Genomic DNA, 16215 nt, shown 5'->3' on the forward strand with positions numbered 1-16215 from the left:
ATCTTAGGAAAACTTAATAGTTATGTAATTTAAATGCCAATATTAATTATTTCTAGGTTCTTACCAGACTTGTAAAGCGTTACTAGAAGCATACGCAAATAGAGATATCACTGATCATATGGAGAGGCTACCAAGAGATATCGCTTGTGAGAGGTTACATCATGATATCGTGAGACTCCTAGACGAACATGTGCCCAGAAGTCCTCAGATGGTCAACGTTGTGACTAGTAATCAAATGCTGAGTAAGATTTTTAAATGTCTTCATTACTCGGTTCTGATTTTTAACCAATGACATTTTTTAGCATCACCAACAGGCCACCAACTTCAGCAACCTACAGTAATAATGCCAAAGAGGCAAAAATCCAAGAGGCCCGCTAAGAATACTGGCCCCACAAGTCCACAAGAAGGCGCTGAAGCCTGCAACCCAAATGGCGGCAGCATCAGGCGGAAAGCCAGCGTCAAGAGATCAAATATAAATAACAATAACAACAAAAAGGTATTTTGTAAGAAATGCTATTACTATAAAAAAATGTTAATAAAATATTTGTTAAATTTTAGGCAGCTCAGACACAAATAAACGAAGTGCAGCCGCAAAGCGCCGATTCTATGGCGTCGTCTTTAAGTCCGGTTGAATCTCCCATGACAAATTTACCCAGTCCCTATGACAACACGCTTTATTCCAACATGGGAATTAGTGCAGTGACTGCTCAAGGACTTGAATCCTTGATGGGTAAGTATAGATAACTGAATATAGAGATGAATTATAGCTAAAATTAATATTTCTTAGCAAATAAGCAGCCTCCAAGCTACGAAGATGTCGTAAAAAGCTCACTTCAGTTTGGAATAGATAACTACGGAGGTTATAATATATTCTCACAAGATGCATTGATGCAACAGAGGCAGTTGCAAAACACTTTAAGTCCACCTTATTCAAATCAGAGTCCGCCCCATTCCGTGCAGAGTAATATGTCGTTGTCACCGCAAGGGTGAGTAAGATACGAGTATATATACTGTTGAAAATCCATTTATTAAGTAAACAAAGTTTGATAAAATTGATTTGAAAAATTTTTTTACTTTGTAGATACAACGGATCTCCCTCCCCAGCAAAGACGCGCCCGTCTTTACCCACCAGTCCGACTCATATAGCGGCGATGCGAGCAGCTACCCAGCAAAAGCACGGGGGTGTTCCGCAAACGCAAACGTTAGCTATGGGTTTCGACTTTAGTCAGGCCGGTCTAGAAATGCCGCTGAGTTGGAATATTGGGAATGCCACACAGAATTTAGGGCAGAATCAGACCCAAGTACAGTCACAGACTCAACAGAGTTATTCAGTAAGTTTGAATGATTTATTTAATGAAGTTAATCCATAAAAGAAAAACAGTAACCAAATTATAATTAACGTTTTACATTTTTGTGTATTTCATCAACATTATTCTGACCACTGGTGCGGTCTGCACTTTTCCAAGCAATTACACCGGAATTTACTTACCTTACTAAGGAAAATTATACCAGTTTTAAAGTATTTCTTTCAAATATATTTCTTGATAGATAAGAAAGAATAGTCAGATTATATATTATTCATTATTTTGTAAAACAGAGTAAAACATTTCTGATTCGAGGGTGCAGGGTCCTGCGCTATATAGTCTGCAGGGGTTAGGTGAAAAGTAAAAAAAATTATACAAAACTTTTGTTGAACTTTAAATTTTTTAATCCGATGTCAAAAATGTTTTTTTTTCTTTTAGCAATGTGAAATTTTGACAGATTGTCAGTTTTTTCTTATGGAAAACCCTGTATACGATCTCATAATTAAAAAGAGCCGAATTTTCTGATTTCAAATATATATAGTTAAACATATAAAAATAACAAATGGAAGATCTTGGTAGGCGGTCCCTTGTTAGTGTTTGACGTTGAATTAAACTTCAGAGAAACAATAAAACTTCAATGCTCTCGCGGCATTTGCGTTATTATTATTTATGTAAAATATACGAAAGATGTCACATTTTAACATTTATGGGTCCTTAGTAAAAAATAATAATGTCTTCTGAATTATTTGTTTCCTAGTAAACGTCAAACAATAACAATGCCTACCAAGCCTTCCAAGGTCGTCAATATTTAATTTTTTTAAGTTGGAGCCCGATTTTTCCAAAACGGTTAAATTACAAGTAATTGTTAAATCGTATATATTTGAAATCAGAAAATTCGGCTCTTTTTAACTATGAAGTCATATACAGGGTGCTCCATAAGAAAAACCTGTACGCCTAAATTTGACATTTCCCGAAGAAAAAAAAAATTACATCGGATTCAAAAATGTTAAGTAAAATCCCAAAAGCTTTTTATTTTTTTTACTTTTCACCTAACTTCTGTATAGGGAGGGGATCAATACATGGGGAAAGAACCTGTACATAGTTTTTTTTATTCCTTCTAAACCCATGACTATTCCAGCCATTGCTCGTAATACATACAAATTCTAAATACCTCTACTAATTTTACTTGTTACGTATTGTATATTAATTTCCAATTCAAATTTTCATTCAACAGGATACCTAAATATTGAAGAGATTAAAGTACCATTATCGTTATGGATTTAAATTTCAAATGAGCGTTTCTTAAAATTTAAATTTTATAAGCTATGGTCGAACCAATTTTTAATTTTTGTTACTGCATCTTCAACACTACTAACAATAATTTATACAGAATCATTTGCAAAACAGAATAAACAATCCTCTAGTATTGAAACCATTAGATTTGTGTAAATGTTAATAAGAAAGGTTCCAACACTGTTCTTTGTAGCATGGCAAATCTTACCTACAATGAACCACTAATCTTTTTCTGAAATTTCTTCTCATCAAACTATTAATGGTAAGCTAAAAAGCTTTTTCGCTACCTTTCTAGTTCACATTCAGTGTTACTTAGGGGTTCAAGTAAGTGTGCTACATTGTCAAATACGCGCGGCTGTATTTCATAATCAATATATTGCTTCTGCATATTGACTTCGTAAAAACAAATTCTAACTACACTGGCAGCAAAATTTATACTGAATACAATTTTCAGTTAAGCAAGTTATAATCTTTGAATAGTTTTACCTTTTTAGGTCAACAAAAACAAGTCGTTATGGTAATTGTGTAACAATTTATCTTAGCAAAAGAAATTTCCTTTAATTGAGCTTCTAAGCTTTTTGTCCCGTAGACCACTTGTGTTTTCTCGTTCTGAACGTATATTTCCAATTTTAGATTAAAAAAAAACTTTTATATTAACAACATTTACAAGGACTGTTGGCATCTCAGGTGCACACCCTTCTCCTAATGCTTTTCAATCTATTTATCTATGATATAACAAAATCATTTCCACATGCGGCGGTCATTCTTTTTGCGGATGACTTAATAATCTGTCTGTGGGAAATAGAGATTCTGTGATATTCATTTTTCATTAGGGTGACAAGAAATTAAAATGACACACAACGTTAAGTAGTGTATATATATTTGATTTAGGTGATCTTTTTATTAATCTGCAGTGAGCAAGTATTGAAAGAAGTCGTCCATACCAAAAGTGAACAACGCAAAGTCTCGGTCTCAAAAATTTGTATTAATTATACGTAAAGTGGTGACGTGACACACATAACTTTTTAAGGTCTGATGATCATTATATTAAAGTTAAAAAAAAAATTCTATAAATAACTTCTTGTTAATATCTTTCAGAAAAACATGCAAACTAAGGATGACTACAAAACTGCAATTTTCTTAGTGGGTTAACTTAGACTATACTTGGTATGATATCCCACTATTTCTGAATAAAAGACAAACTTACATTACCCCTAGCTATATATAGTACATTGTTCCACTGTCACTTATATCAGTCAGAGTTTGTAGTGTCATTCGTAATTATATTCACACCCATAATTTCTTTTCATTTTTCTTCGGAACTAATTAACACTTTGGCACCATTGTTTATGACAAACACTTGCCCTCCCTTGATCCAGCAGGAGTTTTTAAACTAAGTTTTCACTTTTTTAAACAGGCATGCGCCTCTTTTAATTAGAAATATACGCGACAATCCATTTACGCCGTGGATTACCAATAACATCAAATGGCTGATGAAGGAAAGGGATAAAGCCCACCGTAAATATTTAAAACAAAGAACTGACGCACGCTTGCAATGTTACAGACAAATAAGGAATTACACAAAACATGCCATTGCTAGGGAAAAAATTACTTACTTTATTTTAATGTCTCAAAAACACGGCAAAGAATTCTGGAGGGACGCAAATAATTTAAATCTCGGCCTTAGCAAGGATTCTGATCTTCCTGATACATTTTCTGATTCAACGGCTATTAATAACTATTTTACAAATTTAAGTAATACAGGTAATACAACATCTAATGAGAAAATACAATTTTTTAAATCACATAAACATGATTTACTTTAATGGATCAGTCAACTTTACTTAAAATTATAAAAACCATTTACTCTAATGCAATTGGTGAAGACGCTTTTTCTTTAAAAGATTTACATCTCTGTATGCCTTTTTGTTTAAAGCCATTACTTAATATTATGAACTGTTGCATTTTACAAAATTTTTATTCTACAATCTGGAAAAAGGCAATTATAAAACCCTTAGCAAAGATCAGTAATCCTTGAATTCAAAGAGAATTCAAAGACCTCAGGCCTATAAGTATACTGCCGTTAGTATCCAAAATCTTCGAAAAATTATTAATATGACATTCATTAATCCCTGAATGCCAGGCAGGTTTTAGAAAGAACTTTATTACTTCTACCAGTTTGGTTAACCTTCTTAATGAAATCAGACAAAATAAAGAAAAAAAAAGAACTAACATGTCTTGGGTTGTTAGATTTTAGTAGAGCCTTCGATACTATAACTCACGAAATGCTATTAGCAAAACTTAATTATTTTGGATTTTCTGGTGATGCAGTACATTTTTTCTTAAAAAAAGTCTTATTTAGCTGGCAGAGCTTATTGCGTAGTTCTTAACAAGGAATTTTGCACTGAAACATCAAGTTACCACATTGTATCTACGGGTGTCCCGCAAGGTTCCATTTTGGGCCCATTGCTCTTTTCTTTATATGTTGCTGACATGATATCTTGTGTAAAACACTCAACATTACAGCAATATGCGGATGATTCCCAAATATATTTTTTATCTTCACGTCAAAATCCTTCTATAACTCAATTTCAGTTTAATTAGGATTTAAAAAGATTGACAACTTTTCACAGGATCACAACTTAAAATTAAATGCTTCCAAATCTTATACAATAATACTGGGTTGTGGCAAAACTGCTTTTGAGGTTTCTACCAATTTTCATGCACAGATTCGAAATGTTCAGCTACCAGCAGTCAATGAGGTCAAAAATCTGGGCGTGTATTTTGACAGTGGTATTACATTTTAAACTCATATCAAAAATAAGCTTAAAATTGCATATATACGCTTAAAAAAATTATACGGTCTAAAAAACTATTTACCATCATTAAATATTATTTATGTAATTCACTAGTTCTCTCTTTGCTCGATTACTGTGATGTTTTGTATTCTGATTCCTTGACTGAAACAGCTGCTTACTCTATACAAAAACTACAAAACTGCTGTATGCGTTTCGCATTTAAAATACCATATAGGAATCATATTACTCCCTATTTAAAGAACAATTTTATTTTGAATATGAAAAATCGTAGAAAATGCCATATGTACACCTTTAATGATACCATTTTAAAAACTGGAGAGCCTCTATATTTAGTAAATAATTTTAAAAATCATCTTCATATGTATAACACTAGATTTATAAATTTAGTCCCACAGCATAGAAACACAAATTTTCAAAAATCTTTTGTTTTTGTAGCCTCTCAACTTTGGAATAAATTGCCTTGCATGTTAAACAATTTTCAATAGGAGTATTTAAAAAATATATTCAAAATTATCTCCTTGAAAAACAGCAATGGAATGCTTAATTTAATTTCAGATAAATACAATTAAGGTGTTAAAAACCATAAAAATAGCTGTATACATTTTTTTATAGGGCTTTGGTATCCGCTCGCCGCCATCTAAAATTTATTTACAAGCAGCATTTGTTACATGCCACCTTTTCCTTTGCACCTCTTGCGCGTCTACCTACCTCCCTCTGGTATTTTTTTTACTGCTAAAAGAAAAAAAAACAAAAAATTGAATTTGTATTAAGAAAAGTACTTGTATTGGCCAAGTTAATAGTTATTATTATTCTTTGTTTTTATTTATTATTCTTTTTTAAATAAAGGGCCTTGCTACACAGGTTTGCACCTGTCCTAACGGTTTCATAATGGAGACATGGTCCTATTTATCATAATGGTTTATTTATTGTAAATTGATAATCATGTAATTTTATTGATAAATAAATTTATTTTGAATTTGAATATTACAGATAGTACTTCTATTGAGAGGGTAGACATCGTAAACGATCGTAAACGAGTCCTTGTTGACTCTAAACTGACCTTTATAGGACAAAATTGACTCTAAAAGGACAAAAATATGTTTTTGAACCTCAGCAACATAGATCTCCATTCATATTGCTGAAATGATGAGGAATGAGAGACTGCTTATGAGATTTCCAATCGTATCAGTCCGTTTCATGTCCCTGAGAATGTTCTCAGGCAAATATTTAGACAGAGGAGCCTGATGTTTAGTTTTATTCATTATAAATGTTTATGTTTAGTTTTATTTATTGTTGATCCTATGCCTATTTAATGGGTACAATGAATATGTTTATTCATCTTGACTTGAAGTAGATTTGAAACAGCTTGTAAAACTAAAATTTAGAAATTTAGTAATAATTTTGTTTTAGCAACCAAACTACTACATGACCCCGCCGTCTCAACACAGCGACCACATGCTACCGGACAACTTTCCTACCCCCTCTCCCGAAAGTCCCGGTCACTGGTCGTCAAGCTCACCACGGTCCTGTAACTCGGATTGGTCGGAAAACGTAGCGAGTCCGAACACCGGCACGTATATGGCGCCATCAACGATCGGCGGACACCAAACGAACAAGGGATCGGACGCCATCTACATTTAATTTTCTTGTTGAACTTACGAAAATAGTTGTTATTTGGTGGAGAGCGATTTTATAATTGAAGAAAATTATATATAGTGTTTAAAAAAATATATATTAAAATGTGATGTATTTAAAATTGTTAAAGCGTTGTGAAGATGTTATTATACAAGTTAGTGGCTGGTAGATGGGCGCGCGCGTAATTTTTTTTATTATTTTTTTTCTTTAGTGGTCTCATTTATTAGATCTAAATATTTTTGTAATATAGAATTTTTTTAACTTGTATACGTTGTATCTTAAGTTTCTTTAAACGAACATTTTTGCAGCAATATTTTTAAAAGACTTTGAACAAAGAAGCATGACAATATTTGTAAAGTAAATAACCTATTTATTTATCTCTTACTCTAAGACCCTTTGCAAAAATGCTATTATTTTAGACATTTTGGATTTAGTATTTAGCTACTACTAAACAAACAAATTCTGTTTTTGTATACTTTTTACAAGATTCTTAACAATTTCCCTTACCAAAAATCTAAGCCTACTATAGCTTTTCCATCTTAGTAAATTATCCATAAAATTCAATTTTTTGATATTAATATTTTTTTGAAGACCTAGAAAAACATAAATCAATATAAATAAAAGCATTTTTGAAAAATAATATGAGTAGCATAAAAAATGTGCCTTCGACTTCCTTCTTATAATAGAAAAAGCATCTTTTATTACTTAGAATTATTGTGTATATAGTCGAATTAATTTAGTAGATGATATATAAAGATCAGTAAAACGATAATAAATAATTATGCGTTAAAAATGATCTTTGTATGTTAGTATGTTACTTGTAAAAATCTTCATACTTTTACAAACAATAATTATATTGATAAAATCAATTTTGTCACGCCTCAAATAGTATTTTTGCAAGTACATTATATGTTTGTAATATATTTTTCATACTTTAACAGTTAATTTTAATATTAATAGGGATTTTTCAAAAAGATATATAAGTAGCAACGTCTGTGATGCGAGTTCTAACAGCTTAACACAATTAATTATTTTTGCAAAAACATTATTTTTATACATTAAATTTATAAGAATTAAATTGCAAATATGCAAAAATCCATTCAACGCACATTCCATTTTTTTGGGAGTAATGAAGAACATTTTTTCCATCGTTCAAATACAGTATTTTTTCCAAGTTAAATTGTACACTGCTTTCTTGTTAATAAAAAAAAATGTATTTGAATGGCATGTGAATAATATAGACATAAAAAACACTTATAACTATTTTTGATAGATTCTATTTTGTAGATACTTGCAGTTAGAAGAAAAGAAATCAGTTGATAATTATTCTTTTTGTGTTTTAAGTTTGTTTTGATATTTGTTTTTTAATTTTCTATTAACCCTCCGTTTTATAAATGCTTTAAAACAACATATTAGTTATCTCACATCAACTGATTTTTTGATAAATGTCCTATTTTTGTATAAAGTACTGATTAGACTCTATGATTAGTTTAAGTTAGGTTTTTTTCGTTGACGGTGAGACTATGCACATCAGGTTTTGCCTTTTTTTACTTTTATCTTTTATTTAAAAGACCGATGCTTTGTACTATATTATTTTAAATAAAGACATTTTTATAGCAAGTTCGTTTTTTAATATAACGTATAAATATTAAATGGTAAGTAAAAGAAAACGTGGACTTCATAAAAGTCCCTTAAAGTTTAATGAAATTTCTTTTTATTATGGCGCACTGATTTTGTTTTTCCAATAAATGCGAAATTATTTGAAGAAACTAGATCTAGATAAACAGATCAAAAGCCATCATAAAACTAAATTATTGAGTACTAGGTACTGGCTTATGTTTACCTATTTTTGGAATACATCTATCCAATAATTAAATGCACCTTTTTAATAAAGGTTAGTTTCGACAGCTTTAAAATATATAGTCTTAATATGTAATTTAATAATAATAATAATAATACTTCTTTATTTGCTTATATACATCCAACAGCTTAGCATCGTCAAAAAGTATAGACTGTCAAACGCCAATAATACAGTGCATAAAGGGAGACAATAATCTATCAAAAAACAAAATACAATTTAGGTTCACATCAGAAATGCTCACTAAGTATGTATGAAACATTTGTTATACAGGTATGAAAGTATAATATTCAATAAATTTTGATAGACTATTGTAGAATTCGTCTTAATGAGTATGGACAGATCTCCAAAATCAGGTTTTTCGTTACTTGCTTAAATCTATTTAAATGTAGTTGTTTTGTGGTTTCGGGTATTGCATTAAAAAGTTTTATGGCATTAGTCATATAGCCCTTATGGGTCAGACTAAGCCGGTGTTGTGGAAGTAAGAGATTTCCCCCATGTCTGGTGTCTACTATTTGTGGTGACTACTATTTGTGGTGCCTACTATTTACTGTGCTAAATCTAAAAGAGTGTGTTCTAGCAAACATCAGACATTGGTGAATGTATAGGCCAGGCATTGTCATGATTTTTAAATTTTTGAATAAAGGTCTACAACTATCTGTTGGTTTTTTGTTTTCTAGAATTCTGAGTGCCATTTTTTTTTACTTAAATGCTCTCTGCCAGTCAGCCGAGTTACCCCAAAATAACAGTCCATATGACAACTTTGATTGAAAAAGTCCCATATACGCCGTTCTACATACTACTGGAGGCGCCAATTGAACAATTCTGCGCAACAGAAAAAGAACCGACGAGAGTTTTATTGCCAGATCTATTATATGGCTCTTCCATGATAATTTATTATCTAGATAAACATCCAGAAATTTGATCGCGTCTATTCTCTGATGTCTTTCCCTTAAAGAGAAATTAACCACCTCTGTTTTATTTAGATTTAAGCATAGATTATTGTCAGCAAACCATGCTTTTAACTTGTGAAGTGTTGCACTAGTTCCATTTTGTAGGGAAATCAGATCTGAATGCCGACTGAGAAGAGTTGTGTCATCCGCATATTGTACAGACATCACCTCTGAGAAGTGGGCGGGTAATCCATTTACATAAAGTAAAAACAGAAGAGGACCCAAGATTGATCCCTGAGGCACCCCTGTTGTTATTGGAAGTATAGAGGATATTCTTCCTTCACAAGTCACCATCTGCTGACGCTCACAAAGGTAGGACTGGATAAGTTCCAGGCAAATACCCCGGATAACATAAAAATCCAACTTGCTCAACAAAATATTATGCGAGACACAGTCGAACGCTTTTGAGAGGTCGCAGAAAATTGCACTTACTGTCTTGCCCCCCTCAAATGCATCAACCAGATAGTCTACCATTACCCTGAGTGCACCAGCAGTGGATCTTCCTTTTCGAAAGCCAAACTGCGCTGGTGAAAATAAATTATGTTTATCAAAAAAAGATATGAGACGTTGGTTTAGACAGAGCTCAATGGGCTTGGATAATATTGGTATTATTGATATGGGTCGATGATTTCCTGGATCATCCATATTACCCTTTTTAAATATAGGAACAACTTTACTTATTTTAAGCTTTTGTGGAAATGTACCAGATGAAAAACATTTGTTTATTATTAGAGATAGTGGTAGGGCCAAACCATTTGCAAGTTGTTTCAATATTTTATTGCTTAAACCAAAGATGTCTTGAGCAGAACTATCACTTAAGCTTTTTAAAAGTTCAATGACCTCTATTTCGGTAACAGGTGAGAGAAGTACTGTTGAATTGTTATGTACATATTTTGCTGTAAATTGTACAGGGTCAATAGATTTTTGCAGTGTATTTGTAATTGAGTCAGCTATATTCACAAAGAATTTGTTAAACTCATCGGGAGTTACATTACATTTCGAATTACTAGGATCATTATGTTTTGTTTCTTTAATGATGTTCCAGATGGTTTTGGATTTGTTATGACTATTCCCTATTTTTTTTGTATAATACGAGTGTCTGGCTTGTTTTATTTTAGTTTTATATTCCTTTATACGAATTTTTAGCCATTCTGAGAGATCTAGAGTACTGTTATGTTTATTTAAGGTAGAAAAGAAGTTTAAGTTATCTCTCAATCTCTTCAGTTCATTAAACATATAATATATAAACATATATAATATACTTTATTGCATAAAATTTATATTGTTATCACGAATTCATGATTAGTTACTTTTTTTGTTGGGTCACTATTTAAACAAATATCAATTTAGAAAATCTCATACGCTAATAATTGTTGAAAAGAAAAAATTAGATTAAATAACTACGTGATTACGTCTAGTTCCATCTTCTTTTCAATAATTGAACCAATAAGACATTTTCTTCATATGTTTCAATAAATTGATATTTATTTAAATAGTGACATAATACACCACAAAATAGAACTAGTTTAAGTTTATAGCTACTTCTTCCAGATTACTTGGTTGGGTCTGTAGTACAATTAAGGGCCTATTTGGCATATCCCATAAACTTTTGAGAGGGTTTTGATCTGCACTACGGACGGCCAACGATTATTAAAAAAACGCCAATTTATGGATCTGAGCTACTACATGCTTTATGGTATTATATATTCTATTATTTAGTATTAGTGTAATGAAGCTTTAGAGAAATATTGCAAATGCATCAATTATACCTTGACAACTGGATAAAGTTTTTGTTTAGTGAAGATTTTATTTTTCCATTTAAATGGCTTTTCACCAAACGGCGCAAATCTAACTAGCTAAACCTATTAATTATATTATATGAGGAGGAACTATCCAAAAGGCATTAAATCCATAATATGTTGTTTTGAGTAAAATCTTAAAATAATGATTTTGAAAACAGTTTTATCGCAAAAAAAGTGCGGCTCTATTATAAAATGTATAACATTAATAGAAATATGTTCATTTTTTTAATAGATTTAATTCGTTTTGCTTAATTGGAATGCGGATTTATGTCATTTTGCTTAGTTAGTGTGGATTTATTTCTTTGTGCTCAATTCTTTTTTGGATTTATTGCGTTTTGTACAAAACAAATATTTCATATTATTTACAAGGTTAATAAAATCTGAAATTTTAGTGAAAAACTTATTTTATTAAGAAAATTACAAAGAAATCAAATATGTAAGCCGACATCTTCTTCTAAGCAGTCACAGGTAGCTCCAGCATTGTCGTGTTGTTCTTCCTCTATTTCTTTTCCACTGGTTTCCAAAATAGTTTTGTATCATTCCAGTTCATCTTCTTGCTCCCATTCTTTATCAAACTCTTGAGCGAATAAATGTTTTAAAGATTTTTTCTTTTTTTCCTTAAGAGGTCTTCCAAGTTCAAGTAGTTCTATTTGTAGCTGAGAGTCCTTTTTACCTTTTTTAAGCAGAGTTTTTGGAGTTTCAGAAGTACTTTTATACCTAAAGTTTTGGGAGAGTGTTATGGAGATGGGTGACGCTTGATTCTTTCGCAACACGACCCTTTTCATGTCGGATATACCGTCAGCCTTTTTTAGAAATTCTTGTAGGTGTTTGATGTCATAAAGTAGCCAGTCTTCCCCAAGATATTTTACTTCTCCAAACTCGCTATCTATATTGTTGTATTCTTCTGTAGTCTTGATTGTTGTTTGTTTTCTTAAGACTTTCTCTACTCGGCCAAATACCCTATCGGCAGGTAAGAAACTATGTCCTCTTACTGGAAAGGTAATATTTATTTATTTTAATCTCTCGGGTGATTGTTTTTTTTAAAAGTAATAAAGGACATGGACATTTTTGTTTTGCCCTCCACACCCGTCACAGAAAAGGCGAAGTTTCTGTATATTTAGGAGGTCCAGGTAATTCAGATGGGCCAAAAGTGCAGATGATACCTCAACAGCCCCCCTACCAGCCATATTTTCGGTCCATGTATAAAACGTAGGTTTTCTTGCATTCATATCCACACAACAAAACACGTAATAACTTACTTGCTGGGCGTAAAAGGCATCGTTTATTGGTGTACGTGGGAGTGGCTGAACTTGTTGCATATCAAAACAAAACGTTAAAGAATCTGGTGGAGGTTCTCTGGGTAACTCATAAAATGCTTTAGCTCTTTTGTTGTGGATCCGATATTCAAGTATTAGGTCAGATTTTTTTTTAGGGTCCTTTTAAATTTTAATTTTGTGCTTTAAAAGGTTACATAACACACAGATATCTGTGGCCGGCGATGAAAACCCAATATTGAATTTTGTTCTGAATTAAACACTAAACATAGTTAGGCTGCAACGATCTTTCTGTGCGATATTTGGTCGCCACCTCTACGCTCGTTAAGATCGCAACAATCATTCTTTTTTTTACACACAGTGTTAACTCTTCTCTCTGTAATTCCCAAAGCTTTCACTAAAAATTTTAGATAAACCCTTATTGGCCGTGTTCCTTTTTTGGGAGTCAGATGGTAAAGAGTATTAAAAGAGCGGGATCGAGGATTCGGTTTAGAAGCACGTTTTCTTTCCACAGGACCAACGGATACCATATAAGACAATTTCATATCTTGATCTGATTTAATGCAGGTAGAGTAAAATGTGTTTCTTAATTGCTTAATATCAGAAATATTAATATTATTGCAATTGAAACTTTTACCTGAATGGTTGCAAGGTCTGTTAAATTTTTGAAGCAATGGATCTTTATTTTCATACCAGTAAAAAAGAATTAATATATTACAAACACATAAAAATAACGGTATATTTTTTTCAATTTTATCTCACCTTTTACCCATTTGAACAGTCTTTTCAGAAACTTTACGAATTTTTTTTCGGCTTCCCACACTTCCATCCTTTACAGAAACATTAAAATCTATTATAAAACAATACACAGCCGTTTCGACTATCAAAACTGATAAACAAACTCGCCTCAACAAAACAATCAAAATACTAAATAGCAAACATAGAGTCATTAAAAGTATATAGCAAACATAGAATAATTAAAAGTATTTAATATTCATTTCTCTATGATAGCAAATCGCAGAGCGGCACCTTTTCTAACCTGTAATGATTATTTTACCACATGTAAAACACTATGCGACATCTATTTGCGATTTTTTACTTTAAAATATTATCCCAACAACTCTTAATGCAGAAATCTTTATTTTGGATTTATTGCATTTCGCTTAAACATGAAGGGATACTAAAATGGATTTAATGCATTTTGCTTAATTCCCCGATTTCACTATAACTGTTTCTAATGGATTTAAATCATTTTGATGAAACTGGACTGTCAGGATAATAGGTTGTCTAAAATACAGGAAATTTTATTATTCACCTGAAAAATGTTAAATAATGGATTTAATGCGTTTTGGATAGTTGCTCCTCATATATAAATAATATAAGAACAGGGCTAAATCAGGGTCGGTACGATCGCTGTATTCTAGACTTTTGTTTTCTGCGGTTGAAAAAGTACCACCACAGACGTAGACTCAAGGCAGGAATTTAAAAAAATTTGATAAGAAAACTGGTTCAAAATAAAAGAAAAATTGTAGGTTAGATACCACCAGATAAAATATCTCAATTAAAATGTGGAACGACCTGAATAAGTGAAATCTGTAAAACTTTTCATAGAATTTCTGCGAATGTTTTAGAAAAATGTATTGGATATACAGTGCATCCCAAAAGTTATGTCTAAATTCATTTAAAATTCAGGGGTGTGTTCGAAAAAAAAACGCTCGGACCCATCGATTTTTATTTCAAGTTGCGCGACTCGTCGACGTCTACAAAATCGACGGGTCCGAGCGTTTTTTTTGAACACACCCCTGAATTTTAAATGAATTTAGACATAACTTTTGGGATGCACTGTATGTGTATGGGGCTTTCTTTTTTAAGCATTCGGTTGATATGATATTGATCAGGTAATAGGCATAGCAACATACATGTATGTCGTGCCAAGGATTCAATTAAATCGACATTCGGTATTCGATATTACAAACAATATAATTTGTGACTTGTTTAACCTCACTGAAGAGCTTATGAAGAAATAAAAAATGTTGTTATCGACTAACGTGGGAAATGCTAAAAGAGCTTACCTAACATGCACAACAGAAATAAGTAAAACCACTTACAAGATTTTCAGGGATCTAAATGTTTTATAATAAGAATTCAACTTCATTTGTGATCGACCGTTGGACAACAAATCAAATTAATACACATTTTCTTTCAGTTCCTTTAATTGTTAGGCGAATGATGATACTGTTCAATTCAATCTAGATCTTGCCCATGTCTCTTAACAAGATGTGTCCTAAGCTGTTGCTTATATTCAAAGGCTAGTGGAGTTGATGATATTAGTCTAGGAATGATACAATTATTTGTAGAATACATTATACCGTATATGACGCATATTTTCTAATCGGTTTTCCAAAAAATCGAAAGCAACTCTTGCACTTTCTCTTCCAAAAGTATCAAACCCTAAACAGTTGACAGATTTACGTCGAATCAGCCATGGCCTGTGTTAGGCAAAATATGTGAAAAGCTATTCTACATTCAAGTAGCTAAGTTCATAAGAAATAATGATATCCTCTGCAAATGTTTGGTTTTAGGCCCACTCACAGCACCCCAACGGTTCTTTTAGACATTGCAGATAATATTTGAACTACTGGTGATAATGGTAACTCTTTTACTCTGGCTTGCCTCGATTTTAGCAAGGCATTTGATACCCTAGATCATAACCTTCCTGCTGGAAAAATTAAACCACTACTGCTTCTCTGAAAATGTTATGAAGTTCTTTGAAGGCTATCTTCTGAACCGAAATCAGATTGTTGAGGCTAATGGAAATCTTTCAACTATTGGATGGGTGCAGAAAGAACTACCACAGGATATATTGGCCCCATACTTTTTATAATATATGCAACAGATTTGCAGTTTTATTGTAGATAGCTGCTCGACACATCAGTTTACAGACAATACCCTATTGTATATTCATTATCACAAACAAAATGCAAGAGTCCATAGACATTGACTTTCTTCAAGACATGGTCTAAAGTTGCATCAAAACAAATAAAGGAAAACTTAAATTAGAGATAGACAAGACAGCTGTGAAAATATATAAACAATCCTTAAACCATTAAGCACTGTGAAAATACTTTGTATTTTAATAGATGAGGATCTTCGGTTTTTAGGAAGTTATCCTTAGAAACCTCTATAGAAGTAAGCATATTCTGACACAAGACATAAGAAAAAAGCTTTGTGGTACTTTGGTTTTAAATTTTGCCAATTATGGTGATTTGGATTTTGG

The 16215-nt window shown here is 32.0% G+C and overlaps 1 protein-coding gene and 1 long non-coding RNA gene across 2 annotated transcripts in view; one reads left to right on the forward strand and one right to left on the reverse strand.

Moving 5' to 3' along the window:
* The window catches only part of LOC126733841 (neurogenic locus Notch protein), a 143232-nt gene extending 136073 nt beyond the window's left edge, over nt 1-7159 (forward strand). Inside the window, exons 21-26 of the mRNA XM_050437253.1 lie at nt 57-242; nt 303-496; nt 559-730; nt 788-986; nt 1082-1331; nt 6827-7159. Coding sequence (XP_050293210.1) covers nt 57-242; nt 303-496; nt 559-730; nt 788-986; nt 1082-1331; nt 6827-7057 — 1232 coding nt within the window. The 3' untranslated portion in view covers nt 7058-7159. The remainder of the gene's footprint in view (nt 1-56; nt 243-302; nt 497-558; nt 731-787; nt 987-1081; nt 1332-6826) is intronic.
* A 6751-nt stretch (nt 7160-13910) lies between these two features.
* Nucleotides 13911-14582, reverse strand: LOC126734073 (uncharacterized). Its single transcript, XR_007659952.1, has 2 exons — nt 14038-14582; nt 13911-13977 (listed from the first exon to the last, which is right to left on the reverse strand). It is a non-coding gene; the product is annotated as an uncharacterized LOC126734073 (long non-coding RNA).
* Between the last annotated feature and the right edge of the window lie 1633 nt (nt 14583-16215).

The sequence above is a fragment of the Anthonomus grandis genome, chromosome 3, assembly GCF_022605725.1.
Source record: "Anthonomus grandis grandis chromosome 3, icAntGran1.3, whole genome shotgun sequence".
Lineage (NCBI taxonomy): Eukaryota > Metazoa > Arthropoda > Insecta > Coleoptera > Curculionidae > Anthonomus > Anthonomus grandis.